At 42.9% G+C, this 20328-nt stretch overlaps 1 protein-coding gene across 1 annotated transcript in view; it reads right to left on the reverse strand.

The window, feature by feature from the left end:
- Positions 1 to 20328, reverse strand: part of LOC112105373 (collagen alpha-1(XIII) chain) — a 131889-nt gene that overhangs the window by 11133 nt on the left and 100428 nt on the right. The window contains exons 17-20 of the mRNA XM_029911384.1: positions 19231 to 19257; positions 18392 to 18427; positions 3850 to 3882; positions 1652 to 1714 (exon numbers count right to left, since the gene is read on the reverse strand). Coding sequence (XP_029767244.1) covers positions 1652 to 1714; positions 3850 to 3882; positions 18392 to 18427; positions 19231 to 19257 — 159 coding nt within the window. The remainder of the gene's footprint in view (positions 1 to 1651; positions 1715 to 3849; positions 3883 to 18391; positions 18428 to 19230; positions 19258 to 20328) is intronic.

Genomic DNA, 20328 nt, shown 5'->3' on the forward strand with positions numbered 1-20328 from the left:
CAGAAGTTTGGTCTATAGACCCTTTTAAAGTATTTATACAGGACCTTAGCCTACAAGCATGGCTCTATTACAACAACAAAATCGAAAGAAAAATTAGAGATAAGGAATTTATTTTTCCTTGCATGCATGGCTGATATATTTTAATCTTATAGAAAGACAAGTATATGAATTTCAACAGAGTTCAAGGACTGACATCTAACATGCAAGGTGCCTGCAAAAGTGTTCTGAGAAGGGGCATGCACTATATGGCTCTACAGGAATTAATTAAAAGAAAACTATCCTTGTTCTAGCCAACTCTGCATCCCACCTAAGACAGCACAGTTACCCATTTTACAAGACTCTCTGACCTCCACCTTAGTATAAGTGCTCTGTAGCCTTTCATCCTTGTTAGAACATGTACTTTGCAACCACAAGCTAATGATTTTCTCCTTGGAAAAGCGAGAAGGGCCCAATGTGCTGGATTTTGTTTCCTAAGGAAAAGTTTGAATTATTGGCCATCTCTAGGATGTCAGAATATTATGATCTCCAGCCATGTCACTGTTCATATTAATCCACTGAGTCAAAGTGGAACACCCCAGTAAAAGGAAGCTGCTCTTATGGATGCAGACACACTATACCGTGTGGTGAAAAAGAACCTAAAGAGCAGACAACAGAAGTCAATAATTTAAAAAAACTGAATGCTCATTAGAAACAGCCATGGGTAACACCCCAATTCAAAGAGGAATGAACATACTCTCAGTCCCTTCCTATTTAAGGGACACATTTTCAATAAGGTGATATCCTTTTCATGGGCATGATTTGCACCTGCAAAATTTGTACTCCTAATTCAGTCGTGAGTGCAAATGGGGTACTTCCACTAATACTTACCAGACTGCAATCACAAAGCAGGTGTTTAGAAGTGCAGATGCTCTGATTTCTACCTGCAATTCATTTGGCATCTGTACAACAGAAGGTGGGCCTTGGCCCATCTGGATATATTCATTACCCACAAAATCAGGCAGTTGGTCTTGTTAAATAATTGCATTTGTTTGGGTAGCAAGGGGCTTTTATGCTTCTTTGGCAGAAGGAATACTAATTGGATGTAAAGATTTTATTTCCTTTTCAGGATAATCAAAATAACACTCTCTCCTGAATAATCCAGTGTCCCAGACTCCTCTGACTCCAGCACTCTGCTCCTGTTATGTGTTCAGCATATCTGCTTTTCATTGTACTCCAAGAATCAGAATCAGCATTCATGTGCTGTAGTGAGAGGAGGACCCAGACAGAGGAACTTACAGAGAACATTCTGAGGTGCATACATGTTCATTAAGACATCCTTCCTGATTCTGGGTATTCAGATTCCTCATCATTTATTATTGCTGTAATCAAAAGGTACAAAATCTTTCTCAAGAGAATGTTAATGCTCAGTACTTCATTCCCTTCCCAGAACGCACTCATTCTCCCTTTGGGTTGGTCTTTCTATTTTTTGCAAGGAGGAACATACAAAGCACACTTCATCAATGAGATGAGAGCATCAGCAATGGGGTAAGAGCATTCCACCACAAGCATGGAACTATAGTGCAAAGCAGTCCCACTTTAGCCTTGGCTATAGGGGAGGAGCAGGCCAGTACAGCAGTGCTAAGAAATCACATCCAAACACACATTGTCCTACCCTCTGTCCCCTTTTCCCTGGCAAACCTGGGGGGCCCATCATCCCTGCAACTCCAGGTTCTCCCTTGTTGGTAAGAAAAGAGACAGAGAATACATCTGTTATATGGCTGGTGGTCTCCACACTCTACAATATAACACTACAAACCTAGTCAAAGCTAAAACAAGAGGAGCCAGCTGCTCAGTTGTCTGAATTTGCTGCCAAGTGAAAGAAATGCAGGGGTATTTTTGTACCATTTTTACTATTTTACACATATTGATAGGAGGGGGCATGAAACATCGGACCAATTTATACAGCATCTGCCAAAAGTGCAGGAGTGCGTCCCCAGCAGTTCCCTCTGCAGCACTAGCATGTCCCTGGAAGGAGGCACAAGTGCTGGTGGGGAGAGGCAGCCAAGGGGAACAGGGAGAGAATATACTCTCCAGGAATAGCAGGTTGCCACATAGCCTAAGGGCCAAAGAAGAAAAGAAAGAGAATAGCAGGGGAATATCCCCCCCAGACACGAGCACTGAGTGACTAGGGAGGGAAGGGGACAGAAGATAGTCTAATTACAATATGGAAATCTCTCTCAGACATGTCTCTCTTCTGTTAGGGAGAAATGCAACTCTGCTTTTCTGAAGCAGAGATGGCATTTTACAGAGGACACCAGGAAACTCCTTATAATTATAAGCTCCTGTAAACAAAATCCAGGAAATGCAGATTTCCAATGATTATTCCTTTAAGAGCAATATTTTTCTCGTGGATTTCCTGGCTTGCCCTGCATGGGGAAAAGATAGAAAAATACACAGTGAGAAAGAAAGAGAAGAGAGGGGGCAGCCAACCCACGTCTAGATTCAAAAAAAGAGAAGGATCATTTAAGAAGGCATCAAGCCAAAGTTGTGCTTTAGTTTGATTTCAATTTGAATTTAGATTTGTGGAAATAAGGGTATAAGGTCAAATTTAAAGGCATACTACAGACTTGGTTTTTCTTTTCTCTTGGTTATTCTTGTACATGGATATTGTTGTTTTTATCCTAATTTTGAAGACATATGGTACAGCCCATAGGCTGAAAATGCCATTAATAAAAGGGAGGTAAGTGACCATTTTGAGTTGTTTCCTAAGAAATGGTTTCCCAGACCTGTCTGTTTAAAGGGTATGTCCCGGGGTCCTAGCAAGAAGTGTGGAATAGTCCCACCAGGTCTCTCACAATTTCAGAAAGCTTCTAGTGGTGAGTCACGTTGTTCCTGAGCTGCAACTTGTATAGCTGTCGCTGGCTCTAGGGGATTCTGCGGCTATTGTTATTACTAATTATTTGTATTACGGTAGCATCCAGAGGCACTAATCACAATTGGTGCCCTGTTGTGCTAGGCCTTGGACAATCATGGAATCTTGGTGGTGACACAGTTATACCAGCCAAGGGGAGTGGGAGAGAGAGCCTTCACCAGCAGTCGAGGACAGTGCTTGTTGCTTCCAAGGTTTTTCATAGGCTGCTGAAGTTAGGCCCATGGATAGAGCATTCCATTGTTCCTTGGTATCAGTCAATGGGTTTTGGAACTCATCTGGGCTGTTTCAAGCCGGCTAATCTGGCTGTACCTATCTTTCTAGGTTTTTATAAGGTTGCCTGTCACCGTGAAATCTGAGCACTAAGCATATACTAATGCAGAAATCTATCTGGTTCCAATGCAGTGGAGAAACAGAGATATTGGTTGAAAAGGTGGGATATAATAATAATAATAATTTTGTTTATTAGGAAATAAATGAAAGCTATGGAAATAGGGAGGTTCAAGTACTGTTAAGAATGGGGTTAGAGAGGAGCTGAAACCAAGAGAGGACCATTGTCTCATAGAAAGTGAACTGAGGGACTAAGAGAACCGAAATCTTCTTACAGTCTCAGGGTTGGAACAAGTATAGTTTAGCTGACCAGGGAAGGGATCAGTCATTCTCCCACTGGAGTTAGCATTTAGCTATAACATAGACAGGCCCTAGCCTCTCCCTGATAAAAGGGATAGCCATTTTCTATATCTGTTTTAGCTTGAGCTTTCCCCTTTCCGAATTGGCAGGAGAATGAATGTATGTCTCCATTTTCTTTTAATCCATGGCTTTCCTACCATGAACTAATGGCCATCAGTCTAAGGCTGGAGGTTTCATCTCCTCTCATGGCCCTTGTCCTCTTTCTTACCCATGACCTGTCCTAAGAGGCTGCATTTTAATGTAAAACTGACCTTCATCCCTGCAGCAGCTATTCCAGGAGCCCCCTAGCAGAGAGAGAGGAAAGATGAGAACACTTGGTTTGAAATGAAGTAAATATAAATATATATTCTTTAAAACAAAATCAGCCAAGTAGGAACTTTAAATAACCTATGTCTTTCCTTTTCCAAAGCTCAGAAGAGACATTGTAACACAGTAGCTACCACACACATCCATCCTGGTTCCCCAAGCTGGGAGCATCATTAAAATTACCTTCCCTATAGTAGTGCCTATGCTATCCAGAATAGCAAGGAGGCTGTGCCACCAAAGAAAGACATCACAGGCTCAACTCGCACAGAGGAAACAATGTATCCCTTCCCCCAGATTTAGGTGTGCTAATCTAGTGAAGTTGAACCCATGACCCCATAGGAGTAGTGTTGAGAAACTGATGAAGGAGACAATGTGAGGACCAAATACCTAGTTAAATGTTTGAATCCAGACTCTTATTAAAAAACAGTCCCCGAAAAAAATGTCCAATGACAACAGAAAGAAAAAATGTTCTTGGTCTTGTTAACCAGCATCATTCTGTTTTACCACAGAAGACATAAACTCGAGTATCAGATTTACAGAGGAAATCTGTGAAGCCAGCTATCACCGGCAAAAAGACTCTCAAGCACTCAGATTCTTGTGTCATTCTGCACGGCAGAGCAAAACACCAAATTATGGACTCTAATCCCACCCCGGAAACTGAGATGGTTGTTTATTGGACCCTTGGGGCAGGTGCTCCTGTGGGTATGATTATATTTCCCTCAGTGACAATGGTGCAAAAGCAAAACTTCGGCATCACTCCCTTGCTCAGACTAGATATTTTTGTATTCTAAGTGTTAGTGCTAGTTAGATCCTTGTGAAAATGTTCAGTTATGAAAGCAAACATGAGGAGTAATGACAATCTAGGAAAGGAGGTGGGTGAGAATGAGATGAAGCAGGGTTAGAAAGTAGCTAACAGGAGGGTTTGGGGAACTTAACATAGCAGATGAGAGGCAAAAAGAAGGAAGAGAATGAGTTCATAACTGGGAAGAGCTTGGAAAAATTCAAACAAGGAGAAGTGTGAAGCAGGGGGAAGGGCAGGATCATACCTCTCAACTTTCTGAAACAGAAATCAGGGACAAAGCTAAAAAACACAAGGACAGAAGATGGAAATCAGGGATTCTATGTAATAAAAGGGGGAAAAGCATTCAGAAATGTATCAGAGGTGAGTAGTTTTTAGTAAATATGGGCCCGAGTCATGAAAGGGATCATGTACAGATCATGTTTTGGGGGTTAGATTTTACTGAATTGATGCGATTCCTATTCCTTATTTTTCTACTTTAAAATTGTAATGAATAAGTCTAGTGATCTTTTCCAATATTAATTTCAAACCTGTAACACATACACACACTGGCTCTGATTCACCACTGCATTCTCCATTTTTATATTGGTGTAACTTCACTGATTTCCATGGAATAACACATACCTAAAACTGGAGTTGGCAGGGGTAAATTGGGCCCACTAGATACATGTTCACAGTTTATAAAGTGCTGATATCTTACCAATACTAATTAGTGGTACTTCTCACTAGAATAAAATATTACAGGTCTGATCCTGGGAGGTGCTGATCTCAGTGGAATAAAGGACATTCAGCACCTTGCAGGATTAGACCTCAAAATGGGAAGTAGCATTGGGAATAGGCATGTCATTTCTTCAGTAAAACTTTTCTCCCCTATTATCCCTTTGATAAATTAGGCCCTATGCTTTGCATTTTAGAAGCGGAAAGAAAATGATAGAGAAAGTGAGAAAAATCATTGTAGAAACCAAATCGGGGCCATCCCTGAAAGTCAGGGACAGTTGAGAGGTATGGGCAGGGTCAGGTGGACAAGCTCACTCCATTCCTTGCAGGGTACCTTAGCTCCATGTTTTCCTGGCAGCCCTGGCATGCCCCTCTCCCCCTGGAAATGGAATGAGAAACAAAGTTGAGAGGGACAAGCATGAGATGAGTCTTCAGGAGGGTCTGTGTTAGTGATGTCTAAAGCAGTGGTGGACATTATATTTCACAAGATGTCAAGAAGTTCTTGTTAGGGAGGCCAGAATCCCCTTACCCCGACTCCTGCTTTTATTTTCAACAAGACAGTTTCTCTTAGTCAGAGCTTCTCTTGTTGGGTACCTCCTAGCACCTGGATGGAACCAGGAGGACTGCATTGCCATGTTCTGTCTCAAAATGTTACTCCTATTACTGTGGTAGGACAATGTGAGCCAAATTGTTTTGTTACATCAGTGATATAAATGAGAGCAGAACAATGAGAGCCTTATGTTTAAACCTTGCATCTGCTGCCCTGAAGAGCTTTCTAACACCCAGTGCCAGCTCCTGCGCAGTACATGGGTATGGAAACCATTTCTTTATTTCCATTGTAGGATTGGTACTGTGTACACATCACAATATCTTTGGGCAGAAAATTCAGAATGCGGTATACACAATACAGTGATCAGTATCCCTATAATTATATAGATTTACCCCAGGACAAAGATAAACCTAAAGCCTATAATCACCATGTCAGGCAAAAGCTGGGGCAGACAAAAATGCCTTGGCCATACCCAGAAGGTCAACAGACTTGGGCTTTGTCAGATCAAAATGCGTTGATGGGTGCTTCTTTCTACTTTTGCAAGTGTGAATTTTTGCTCTTCATGTTGTCAACCCAGTACTAAAAATCCTAAAGTAAAGGAAGAGAGTATGTTCCTACCTTTAGCTTTTTTAAAAAATAGGCAGCAGGTTTAAAACAAACAAAAGGAAGTATTTCTTCACACAGTGCACAGCCAACCTGTGGAACTCTTTGCCAGAGGATATTGTGAAGGTCAAGACTATAAAAGGGTTCAAAAAAGAGCTAGATAAGTTCATGGAGAATAGGTCCATCAATGGCTATTAGCCAGGATGGGCAGGGATGGTGTCCCTAGCCTCTGTTTGCCAGAAGCTGGGAATGAGCGACGGGGAATGGATCACTTGATGATTACCTGTTCTGTTCATTCCCTCTGGGACACCTGGAATTGGCCACTGTCAGAAGACAGGTTACTGGGGTAGATGGACTTTTGGTCTGACCCAGTATGGCTGTTCTTATGTTCTTCTTCCTAACTCCTTAGTTTATCCTGCCAGTTTGCAGTGCTGAGTCTTGTAGATGCCTTTTTGTGGCCTAGTGTGTCCATATTTAATTTACGTGGCTCTTTGTCAAATTAATTGCTGAGAGGTTAGAATTACATCGCATGGTGCCTGTGCAGGCAAAGCAGTCAGGGGACTTCTTCAGGAGCTGCTGAGGTTGTAAATCTGTTTTTAAAAAGTGCAGGCTTGTCTACATGAACATTTAGGTTGAAGCAAGCTGGGGTGTGACTCTACCCCACACTACCCTGCCACAGACTAACTGCCCATGTGGACCCTGCTGATGCACATAAACACTTCATTAATGCACTTTGATCTAGTCTTTTTTGAATGGGACTAGATCAAAGCACATTAAAGAACTGTTAATGTGGGTCAACATGGTCCACAGGGACAGTTATCTGTGGCATAGTCACACTCCCACTTGCCATTAACTAAATGTTCATGTAGACAAGTCCTGTATCTCAGTGCTAAACAGACAGAGCTGGCAGGTCTGCTCTGTCTGAGGTGGACTCTCTGGGATGTCAAGTAGTACAAGGTCCTCAGGCCCAGATTTTTAACGGTATTTATGTGCTCAGGCAGACTTATATTGGTATAACTGCATTGCTCAGGGGTATGAAAAACTGCACACCCCTGAGCGACATAGTTATACCGACCTAACCCCTGGTGTAGACAGCGCTGTGTCAATAGGAAAGCTTCTCCCGTCGACACAGCTACCACCTTTCGGGGAGGTGAATTAACTATGCTGACAGGAGATGCTCTCCTGCAGTTGTAGTAGTGTCTTCACTAAAACACTACAGTGGCGCAGCTGCACCACTGTATGTGAAGACAAGCCCTCAGTGTTGCAGGATCTAAGTGACTTAGGAGCCTAAGGTCACGTCTACACTATCCTTTATGCTGGCAAAACGTATGTCACTCGGGTGTGAAAAAAACACCCCCCTGAGCAACATAAGTGTCGCTGGGCATAAGTGGTAGTGTGCAAAGCACTATGTCGGTGGGAGAGCTTCTCTGGCCAACATAGCTACTGCCGCTCCTTAGAGGTGGTTTAATTATGTCAATGGCAGAGCTCCCTCCTGTCGGCACAGAGCAGCTACACAAGCAATCTTACAGTGAAGCAGCTGCATCAGTACAGCTGTGCCACTGTAAGGTCTCTAGTGTAGACATAGCCATGGTCTCTTTTTCAAAAATGACGTAGGCACTTACAACCCTAAATGTCAACGACTTTCAATAAGACTTGGGCTCTTAAGAGCCAGATTATTAAAGGTATTTAGGCACCTAACTCCCACTGATTTCTAAGAGAATAAGGCACATATATACATTTAAAAATATGGCCCTTAAGAGCTTGTCACTTCTGAAAATGAGACCTAGGTTCCTAAGTCACTAAGGCCTTGCAGCACTGAGTGGAACAATGCCTAAATGCCTTCAAAAATCTGGGCCTCAGCCTGACTTTCATGCTGCCACGTACATGCTAGCATTTTCACTGCCTTAAAGCGCCCTCTATCTAAAAAGATAAGAAAGACAAAGGGTGGGAGGGAAAATAGACATGAAGGTAAAGTAACTTGCCCAAGGTCACCCAGCTGGTCATGGGGAGAGCCAGGAATAGTACTGACCACATCTCTTGTATTGTACCTCAGTACCCTATCCACTAGCTCACACTGCCTCTTAACAGCCTGGGTGGGAATTGTGAAATTCAGCCCACACTTCTGCATCCCAGACATCAAGACAGTCTATGTAGCTTTAATATTCACTACATAGCTGATATTGTTTGTGATACATGAGACACACACTGGATATGGATATTAGCACTTCTACCCCCAAGACAAAAACTGGAAGAAAGTGAGTTTGCAATCACTGACACAGGATTCATGTATGGTCTATGGGTCACAAGTGATGTAGCAAGGTGTCCACAGCCAGCAGAAGGCTCGGGAAATTAAAGCTTTAATTTAAACAATGCCATTTTCATATGCAACTAACAGTTAATGCAGGAAAAGAAATGGCTCTCATGACATAAGCTTTTGGAACAGCATGCTGAGCAAAATGGAGAAGAGGCAGATTTGTTTCAAAGATAAACTTGGAAAAATTACTGTTTCTTCAGATGTAATCTGGATTGAAAGAATTGCACTGACACCAGACTTCTCTTAACACCCCAGCAGAGGGCAGTGCAAGACCTCAGTCTAAGAACCAGAATTTCCAATAATGTGTTTTAGTCCCATCCACTAGGAATGCCTCCTCCTGCCCTCCTCACCCATCTTCAGGCCCCAAGTTGTATGGAGCTTCAATGTTTCTAACGGTGAAATCTGAAACCTCCCTCAGATCAGTAGCAGATCGGAAATCCCAGATTAGGAAGCTGCCTATTGCTGGTGTTTAATGAGCCGACCACATTCACAGACAGTGGTGAAGCTCTTATTTAACTCTCTCAGTATCTCCCTCGAAAGTACTATGTGATGTTTTATTCAGCAGAATGTTCAGTGTTGCATTAACCTATTGGTATAGCTGGAAATTTCCAGGTGGGCCCAAGCATTTATAATATACTGATCAGTATTAGTATTGCTTGCAACTATGGGTATGTCTACACTGCAATTAAAAACCCATGGGTGGCCAATACCAGCCAGAGGTGAAAGTGGGCCTGTATGGGCCAGTACAGTGTACCAGTAAGAAGTGGTCGCCGGTACGGGCCCGTACATAGCCCACGTTAAAGCGCTACTGCCCCTTAATGCGCTACCCCTTTTGCCCCCTCCAGGGCTGTCGGGGAGGGGGGCAAAAGGGGGAGCTGCCCCAGGGGCCAGAGATTTAAATGGGCCTGGGGTTCCCAGCTGCTGCCACCACTGCTGCAGCGGCCGGAGCCGTGGGCCCTTTGAATTGCCGCCTCACCCCCTTCCGCCGGAGGCCCTGCTCCTTCTGCCTGAGGCTCCGCCCCTTCCGGGGCCCCGGAGCCAGGCCCCCATACCGGTCAGACTTTTAAGTTACTTTCACCCCTGATACCAGCTGACTTGGGCTCATGGGGCTCAGGCTAAGGGGCTGTTTAATTGTGGTGTAGATGTGAGGTGGGAGGGTCGCAAGGCTTGGGCTGCAGCCGGACCCCGAACGTCTACACTGCAGTTAAAGAGTCCCTTAGCCAAAGCCCCATGAGCCAGAGTCAGCTGGCATGGGTCAGCCATGAATGTCTAATTGCAATGTAGATACCCTCTATGTGTCAGCACTGAATTGGCTGTACCCATTATCCAAATGGGCCTCTTTAAGTAGCTCGCATGCCATTCTTGAGCATATTAACCTCAAACTTCTGCATATTAACTCACGGACGGACTCTGGGGAACTGAAGACAGCTATAAAATCAAGGAAAGAGGAAATTCATAAAAGCAGAAAAATAATTTTTTTACCATCCTCTTTTCATTTCCTTACTGCTCATCTGTCATTTTAGTTTCCCGATTCAACACTTGATATTTAATTAAGCCATCACAAGAAACTAGTGTGATATGGGGCCAAGTTCCAGAAAAGTATAAAGCAGTGGGTGTTCAGTGTGAATAAAATACTCTGTTATAGACTAGACCCTCCACACCCACTCTTTTGAAACAGAGAGATCACAGTGGAAATAACTACCAACCCTCTAAAGTGCAATACACGTGAATGGTAATATATATCGATGCAAGAAACTTTACTGATGCAATAATAAGGATGCACAGTTAAATTAAAAATAGTCAGGATATGTAAACATTTAAGTTTCTACAGCAACACTAACATGGTCACCTTGCTCATATAAATATTTTCTGTTCCTGTTTTTGTGGATAAATAAGACATTTAGTAATAACACTTAGCTCTTATGTAGTGCTTTTTATCCATAGAGCAGGGATCAGCAACCTTTGGCATGTGGCCCGCCTGCGTAAGCAACCTGGCGGGCCGGGCCAGTTTGTTTACCTGCCATGTCTGCAGGTTCGGCCGATCGCTGCTCCCACTGGCCGCGGTTCGCCGCTACAGGCCAATGGGGGCTGCGGGAAGCGGCGCGGACTGAGGGATGTGCTGGCCACCCTTCCCGCAGCTCCCATTGGCCTGGAACGGCGAACCGTGGCCAGTGGGAGCTGCGATTGGCCGAACCTGTGGACATGGCAGGTAAACAAACTGGCCCGGCCCGCCACGGTGCTTACCCTATCGAGCTGCGTGCCAAAGGTTGCCGATCCCTGCCATAGAGCTCAAAGTACTTTACAAAGGAAGTAAGTTTCATTATCCCCACTTTGGGGATGAGGAAACTACAGCACAGAGAGGTGAGGTGACTTGCCAAAGGTCACACAGCAGATAAGTGGCAGTGCTGGGAACAGAGAACAGGTCTCTTAATGCTAAACCTCATGCTCTGTCTACTGGGCAACAATGCCTTCCTGTATTCTTTATATCATACTGTATATCCTATAAAATAAACTGGATGTGCAATGTGGCAGCAAGAACCTTAACTTTTGCATTTCCTGAATTAAAAAAAATGTTAACTATGTAATTTTAACATTGCACTAGCCTGTGCACATTTGTTCCCTTTGTGTATTCAGTCAGCTCTGCCAACTGATGTGGCAAAAATAAGATTCTTTCCTGCTGTCAGCCCTGCAAAACCAACCCAGCTCTGGGAGAGTGAACTGGATTCTTTTCTGGCTTGCTCATCACCAACAGAATTGTTAACTGAGCTCCAACTGCAGGGCTACCTGGGCAAACCCACTGTCTTCAAATTATGCCCTCATTTATACCTGAAGGCAATAGGGTCATGCAGGTATAACTAAGGGTCTAATTAAAGAGGAATGAAGTTATACAGGTGCGCCTAAGAGCAACATTGGCCTGCAGAATCTTTATGGCTGGGAATGGTGCCCAGGTCAGAAATAACCCAGTTCACTTTCAGATCCCAGGTTTGCAAGGCTGGTAGATTTGTGTGTGTGTGTGTGTGTGTATGTGTGTGTGTGTGTGTGTGTGTGTGTGTAAACTGAGCACACTTGATCTGGAAGCCACTGAAATGTGATAAATATGGAAGCCCACAATACCATTTTACAATTCCTCAAATGGCACTTGTCTCATATAAATGTGGCATTAGGTGCCATGAAAGACAGGACATTCTTCACAGCCAGAGTTTAAAGAAATGGATTGCAGCTTTTCTCATGGGCACAGAAAGTACTTGCCAGTTTCCCTCTTTTGGCAGATCTACCCTTCCTTCCCTTGCCTTTCATGTTATCAGCCTAAACACACTGAGGGTATCCCTAATAACTGAGAGTGCCACATTCTGATTAGCTCTCTGGCAGTGTTGGGTTGTAATAATGAACCCCTAATTAAAACAAAGAAAACACTTCAAGCTTGGATCCTTGTTCAGGAGACAGAAAATTATGTGGTTATTGGCTTCCTTGCCTGTAGCCAGTTGCTTCCTACTCTTCCTATTCTCCTGCCTCTGGGAATGAGGAATAACCATTAAAAATAATTATAAGAAACTTCCTAAAATAGATCATTTAAGTTAAACAGAATTTGACAGGAAAATATATATGCAAAGGGCCAAAACCTGGTCTTATCAGTACCACTGATAAAACTTGTATTGACTTTAATGGGGCTAAGATTTAGTTCAATGCCATGGAGGCCCGAGGGGAAAGAAGCAAAGTGAGACACCCAGATTCTGCAACAAACATTGTAAGTTGTGGGAATGTAAAGTGAGAGAAGGTGAAATGTAATAAGGAACAAATGCTCAGTATGCAACCAGCTACAAAAAGGGAGCCTAAATGGTAATTTTAAAGAGTTGACGAATTAACAATATCCTGGGCAAATTCTGATAACTAGAGTCCAACTGTGACCCAAGCTACTTCTGCACAAACCTGTCACCATTAATGAGGTTGCACATGTTTAACTCAGAGCAGAATGGTTTGAAGGGGAAAACAGCAAGGGCCTTCCTAAGCCCCATATAATCTTCTTTTGTAAAGAAAATACCTAGAAAGAAGCTACTTCAGGAGGACAAACACATGCACTGTCTGAACATACATTGGTTGCTGATTTACTGCTAGTTTGGGATCTCATGCTCTGCTGTTATTCTTATTCTTCTGAGTGGGGAAATAAGAGAACCTAGAACAAAGTGAGAATGGCAGTAACAAATGGAAGAGTCTTAATAAACAGGGATAAATTGCACTTGGGATGGGAAGGTGGCCCTTTAGAACATGTATTGATGATTCCATTCCAAAATGTGTTGCTGGGGGTTGGGGGGGGGGGGTGGGGTTTGCTCAAACCTCAGGAACCTGGGTTGAATAAGGATCATAAGAGCAAGGATACATTTCCTGGGTCACAATTATCCATCGCTTTCCAATGTAAAATGTGGAGGTTGCATCTGTGAATGTGTGTGTGAATAACTGACTAAGAGAGATCACTGGATAGGTTTGAAGAAGCTTTCCTTTTTATGGCACAAAAGAAGATAACATATTGGCTTGCTGTAATATGTAAATGACTAGAGAGAAAGGTTACCACATTTCTCTCTCCATTCCATGCAGTCTGCCTCAGACTAGCAGCTACCACTACCAGTCCCCTCCTTGTCTCTATTGCTGTCCGAGAGATATCAAGGAAATGGGAAGGAGAGTTTGTGATAAGCTCCTAGGATCACAATACAAGACAGGCAAGCGATCAATGCAATTAAAGTTGACAAAGGGGATTAGAATGTTTGAGAGGCCGTCTCAGATTTGTCATCCGTTATTGAGGGGTTATTTTAGTCTGGAGTTGGGACCAGGCAATTTTGGTTTTGGTTCCAGAAACTGAATCAAAGGTCTATTAATCCATGTACTTAGAGTGCATGAGGAACAGGTGACTGACAGCAGTGACACAAGTGAATAAAAACAGGCTTGGGACTTGAATTCTACTTATAGCATTTTTCCCCATTTAGGACCATATACTTCCCTCAGTCATCCACAACTCATTCTACCTATTAGTTTAAAGAGAAAGCATACAGTTGTTCAGGACCCAGCAATTTCATAGCTCTTAAAACCCATCTTCTATTGGTCTGATTCTGCTCTCATTTACATAAGTGCAAATCAGGACTAAGTCCATCAAAGTCAATGAAATTACACCAGTGTAAGAATGGATGTGTGGAAGGATCTTGGATTACAGTTGTTGTTTATGAGTAGGATCTGCATAAAGCAATGATTTAGAAGATCTATTCGGTGTTGCTCTAGTTGATCTTAAAAGGAAGATCATTTGTTACTGTAATATACAGTTATTAAATGGAGACCCCAGATCCCTCAAGAAGACCTCGTTAAACTCATTCTAACACACGAGAGTATAGTTGAAAGGAACCTTTAATGCATTAGAATGATAATCCCCCACAAATGGAAAATTTATGTGGGTGCATTTGTTGCATGATAAATAAAATGTATTTCACATAATAAATATTTTAAATATATATGTTAGAGTTAATGTATGTAAAATATTATAAAACAGGCCTCTTCTCATTATATTTAAAATATATGGTATGACACAATATGCTTTGACTGTCATGAAAACGGCCAATGTTGTAAAGTTTTAAACAGTCTGTATTGAGTAATATATTTTAAATACGTAGGTGCAATAAATCTTAATCAAATAGATAACATATGGGCAGAAAACCATGTTAGCCTATAAAAAGAGCTGTCCAGCCTAGAAACAGAGGGAGACTGAAAGAACAGTGCCAAACCTCAGCCTCAGAGTTGCAGAGCTTGAGTAGATTTGATGTGTCAGCTAACCAGACTTTATGAGGAAACCCCAGCCCATCCCTTCAAATACAGAGATGTAACAAATCATTAGTAAACTTCATAGTCAGAGAAATTCTTTGGTAAGAATCAAATTCCACCAAGTGGCTAAAGACAGCTTGTATTGCATGTGCATAAAAGAGCCAGGACATGGCGTGTCTGCTTGTGATTAATCACAGCTCATATGTGTATTCCATTAAATATCCAACAGGTCTCTCTCAGGCCCAGCTCCCGATTACAATATAATGTTCTGAACTCTTAAAATATGGTAGAAAACCATGTTTCCCATGCCTACCTTCATGCCAGTGTCCCCCTTTTCACCCTGTGCAAGGAGAACAGAGATAGAGCGGAAACGTAGATAGACATATTGAACAAAAAGAGAAAAACAGTATAATGTTAATAGCAATGACAATAGAAAGTAATTGATAGAGCTTAGCTTATGAGACATGCATGCTGTAGCTGCAAAGAAATGACCGAAGGATAAAGCACAATGACTGTAGCATCTTGAAGGCTGACTTCAGTTCATCCTTGCATACCGATGCAAGACAATGTGTAGAGGAGAAATGGGTGCATGAGAACGTTCTATACACACATAGGTGATCAGTGTCTATGACATTCATCACTATCCATTGGAGGCATTGACTGGGATTTTTAAAAGAGCCAAAGGGAGTTAGGTACCTACATCCAACTAACTTTTAATGGGAGTTGGGCGCCTTGCTACCTGAGGCCCCTTTGAAAATCCAAGGCATTTTCACTCAATCACCTCCAGTATCCAAAGCTAGAGGTTATATAAAGGAGCAGCTCCACTAACTGCCAGATCTGTTATGTTCCAGCAGAAGATAATGGTCTGTGCACATACAAGTAATTACATTATAACATCTACAAGTGACAGAGCACATTGGAGCCTGGCCCTGGTTCCAGAGAGCAAGGAAGCATTCTTGCCTTGAGGCCAGTGGCTGACAATTGTCCAGGCCCCATCTACAATAGGATCTTGTATGTCATCTAGACAGATTGTGCAAAGAATCTATTGAGTCTATCTAGACATTTATATCACATTGCTTACCATATTATCTGAGACTGTATCACACCCCTGTATACTTGCATTTCTGTAAAAGGGGCACATGTCTGGGTGGCAATAAGTTGCACTAAGCAGATGGAGGTACTGACTAGCTAAGAATTGTTAGTTTAATGGTTACCTTGGGGCCAATAGGTCCAGGAAGGCCAGGTGCACCTGGTAGGCCAGCCTCACCCACCTCACCCTGAGAAGAGAAGCAAGGAAATGGAGGGAGAGGCAAACACAGTCAGAAGGAAGAAAAGGGGCCTTCAGTATACCAAGAAATATTAACAAAGATGTGGGGAGGGAAGGACAGAGAACAGTCCCATAATACATGTGGCAACATAGCCTTCTTACCCTGCCCTGAGAGAGATGTTGCTTAGCAAGAAGCAAAGAGAGATGGAACACTGAGACAGTTCCTCACAAGTAGCCTGATTCCATCAATATTTAGGTGCTAGGAACACGTATTCCAATCCCTCATATGGTACATTTTATCCATGGCTGAAGTGACCATATATCCACGTGTCCAGGTTTTTCACAACTTAGTGTCCCAGGAACTTCTTTTCGGTTGCCTGAAAAGTCCTGGTTTTTCATTTCATCAGTCATCATGTTGGGTTGCTGGTTTTTAATAACTAGAAAATGTTTGTTCAGGCTGTATTGCTACATTGAGTAGAATTTCCCAAGCGTTTACCAAGAACAAGCAATCTAGTGATGCAAGTATTCAATGTGATGAAATGTTTGGAGTGAAGATAATGACTGCATGACTGTAGAGAGTATCAAAGCTGTTCTTTTGCTCAAAGTGAATGTTAATGACACTGGTCTGATGTTCAATTATAAACTCATTGAGAATGGTGAGTTACTGGAAAAAATCCTCCATTCTGAGAAACACACCTGAAAAAATCTTGAAAAAATATTTTTTTTGCCTTTTGCCTAGGTATTTTATGACCCTAAAACATGTTGCCACAAAAGTATCCTGGTTTTTAAATGTGAAGATATGGTCACCACATCCCTGGTGTCACAAGACTACCTTCAATACAAAAAATCAAAATGGAGGGAGAGATTTCTCCAAATCCTGAGTCTGCCCATTAGATAAGGGCAGTATAGAAGTTTCTCTTTCCTTTCATTGTCGACTCAGTGGGGAGGACTTTCTCCTCTGTGTTCATTCAATCCTGTGTTTCCTGCACACTTCCCCATTAATGAATCCCAGACCTGGGATCACCCTTCTCATAGTATGAAAGGAATTCAGACCCCTTGCTTGAGAAATAAATCAACCAGATTAACTGCCGTCCATAGGAAAAGATCCAGGTACAAACACCCACTAATATGCCATATCAGTGACATCCTCAGCACATTCAAAGGTTAAGAAGCCTCCTGAATGTCGCAAAGAGAAGGATGGATGGTTAATGAGAAAACCGACAGTTTGCTGAAAGAAGAAGCAGTAAATTTTGTGTGTGTCTGCAGGAATGGACTGTGGTCCACAGGGGCTATAATTTTCATTTCCTGACATAACAAAAACTTCTCAGTTTATGCAGAACTAATTAAAAAGCTCTCAGGTCTTGCCACTTCACCCACAGAGCACCCATAAAACAACGTATAGATAACACAGTATATACAACTGCCGGCTGTTGGGAATACTCACTTTCCTCTTCTCACTCCCTCATCCTCCTTGTCAATATTTCTCCCCCTTTATCCTCTTTCATTTCATTCTCCCCCCTCTCTGTCTGTCCTTTAAACTCTCTGGGCAGATTTAGCGCTGCTGGGGCAGGGCTAGCCACGTCTTAGGATGGGATTTAACCTCGGGGGAAGGTAGACAGCGTTTCCCCAGGAGAGTATCTTTAATGCGCTGTTGGAGTCTCATCCGAATCCAGCTGCCTGGGAATGACTTGAATGAGCATATTCCCCTGGCACCCTGGCTATGCTCCTCTCTGCCCAGCACCATCTCATTTTAGGGCTGCTCTGGCCACCTCTGTGCCCCATAAAATATAGGGAGTGCAAGTGCCTTGCACTGGGACAACTACCCTTTGGGCAGACCTTTCAATGCTAGAGATCCACACCCCTGGGAAATACCAGCTTCTGCCTGGTAACCTGTGGCTGAATCAAACCTTCCATCATTTAGTCTGGAGAAAGATACATACCAGGGGGAATGTAAATGCCATAGCTTGTTCCAACGCCATTCAGACTGGGTGGGTGGAGAGGGAGGATCTCCGCGCATGGGTGCACAAAATAAATTTTAGCCAGGAAGAAGTGACTCTATAGGGGAGCTTACAGCTTTTCCTGCCTCAGCCCCTCCCAGAAGAAATTGCTGCAGGGAAGTAGGTAGGCGTAGTGGCTATTGGGGATTTGCAACTATCTTCAGTACTCGGCTCTCTTAGCAGGAGTCACTGCAGGGAACGGTAGAGGAATGCCGGCTATGGGGGAGGTCAGGGTTCCTCCATACCCAGCCTCTGCCAGCAAGTCACTCATTGCAGGAAATGATGGAAGAGCTCTGGCTGTGTGTGTGTGAATGTGTGTAGTAAGGATGGCATTCCTCTGCTATTACACTTCCACCAGACTCTGGTTCACCATAATGCAATTTAAGATACTTGATCATCCAGTTGCTCTGCGCGCCTCAGAAGTTTACCTCCCCCTCTTACCTTCCTCCCATGGTATCCTTGAATTCCAGGGTCTCCCTGCAAAAATCAAAATGAAGACAAGCCGATGATGCTAGGCTGAAAAGGAAAAATCCCTGTCCTTTCCCCTGTGCAGATGTAGGAAGAAAAATAGGACACTGAGTGTGAAATTCACCCTTGTGCAAGAATCATAATGAGGCCTAGACACCATTTAATTCCCCCTGGAGCTTTCAAAACAGGGCTTATATCCTGTCTGAGTCCAATGCACAGGAGTGAGTTTTACTCTGTGTGAATTACAACATAATAGGAAAGCTGCACCACACACTGCAAGGCACAGCATTTGGTTTTGCTTTCAATTTATACAGTTAATCTGTCCTAACGCTGCTTAATCTTACAGCTCTGTCTGAAGTATCTCAAGGAAAGCAAATTGGGGATTTTTGCAGGCAAAAGAAATCTCACATTTTGTCAGTGACATTTCACAAGTTTGGCAAGTAAAAATGGAAAATTTGGCAAAATTAGCAACATGGCTACAAAATAAATTCACAAAATGTGGTAAATGTTCTATGGTAAAGTCCAGCAAAGACATGGCTTGCAATTTTTTTTCTCAATATTTCCTGATGATGACCACCTCCCTCAGACAAAACTTCCATTGAAAACAATAAGCCAGGAGTCTGGGATTGGGCCCTTAGTAAGATGTTTCAGTCTGGTTATGAACTTTTTCAGAAGTATTATGAAACAACCCTCTTTTCTCCCTCCTCCCCCACCTCTCCACAATGATCATGCCCAGCTTTGCTCACATCTATGCTAAGGGTTTTAAACTTCTTATCCTTGTTTTTGCTTACAGATGATGAAAAATGTCTCACCTTTGGTCCAGGGGATCCAGGTAAACCCTGTAGATAAAATAAGAACACATACTGAGGTAGGGAAAACTGCAAATATCTAGAGAAGTGGGGTGGGGGTAATTAATTTTCTACTGGGACATCAATCGCTGCCTAGTTTGATTTTAAAGAGTTCATCACTTTAGAATGTCACTGCAAAAATGATTCTCATTGTCGAGTAGATAAACTCTACGGTTCCCCATTTCAGTAAATACCAGCCAAGCCTCCCTTCCACAAGTACTATCCCAAACCACCAGTCTTTGTCTCAGTAAATTTGAAAATCAAGCTACTTTGCTCAACGTGTCATGGTTCCAGAATATGATCTGGTTTATTTTTCTTGTCTATCTTTAGCTCATTCCCAGCCAGGGCCGGCTCCAGGCACCAGCTAAAGAAGCAGGTGCTTGGGGCGGCCAATACCAAGGGGCAGCACTCCGGCCACTATTGGGGCAGCACGTCCGGGTCTTCGGCAGCAATTCGGCAGCGGGTCCCTCAGTCCCTCTCGGAGCGAAGGACCTGCCGCCGAATTGCCGCCAAAGAGTGGAGCGGCGTGATCATGCTGCCACGGCATTTTTTTTTTTTTTTGCCGCTTGGGGCGGCAGAAAACCTGGAGCCGGCCCTGTTCCCAGCTCACTGTCTATACGCACTGGAGAAACAAAACCATCAAAACTGGAAACTGGTAGTATTCAATAAATGGGTAGTCTCTTCCTTACCCAACTAGGTGATCTCAAAGGTATTAAGGGAGGGAGAGAGTTGATATGGACTACCTGTACTTTAGAATACACTATTGAATAACAGAAAGATCCTTTCTTCATGGTGGAATGTGCTACTATCAGATTTCGAATAGAGCTGTTCTTTTCTTCATTAAAAAGGAAATCTACCTGTGTGGCATGCTACACGTCTGAAAGTACTCTTTAGGGGCAGGAAGCATGGGTTTTACTGAACATGGTTTTCTTTGACTTGCCTAGTAGTGGCAATATGTTAATAAGACTTTCAGAAGGAAGCGACACCAGTAGTTGTGCTAAATTAGAAATAGCCATTCAATCTCCACACATATCAAGCATTAGGTACTATACATAGCATATA

This window comes from Terrapene carolina, unplaced genomic scaffold (assembly GCF_002925995.2).
Source record: "Terrapene carolina triunguis isolate 2854851 unplaced genomic scaffold, T_m_triunguis-2.0 Scaffold95, whole genome shotgun sequence".
In the NCBI taxonomy this organism is placed as follows: Eukaryota; Metazoa; Chordata; order Testudines; family Emydidae; genus Terrapene; species Terrapene triunguis.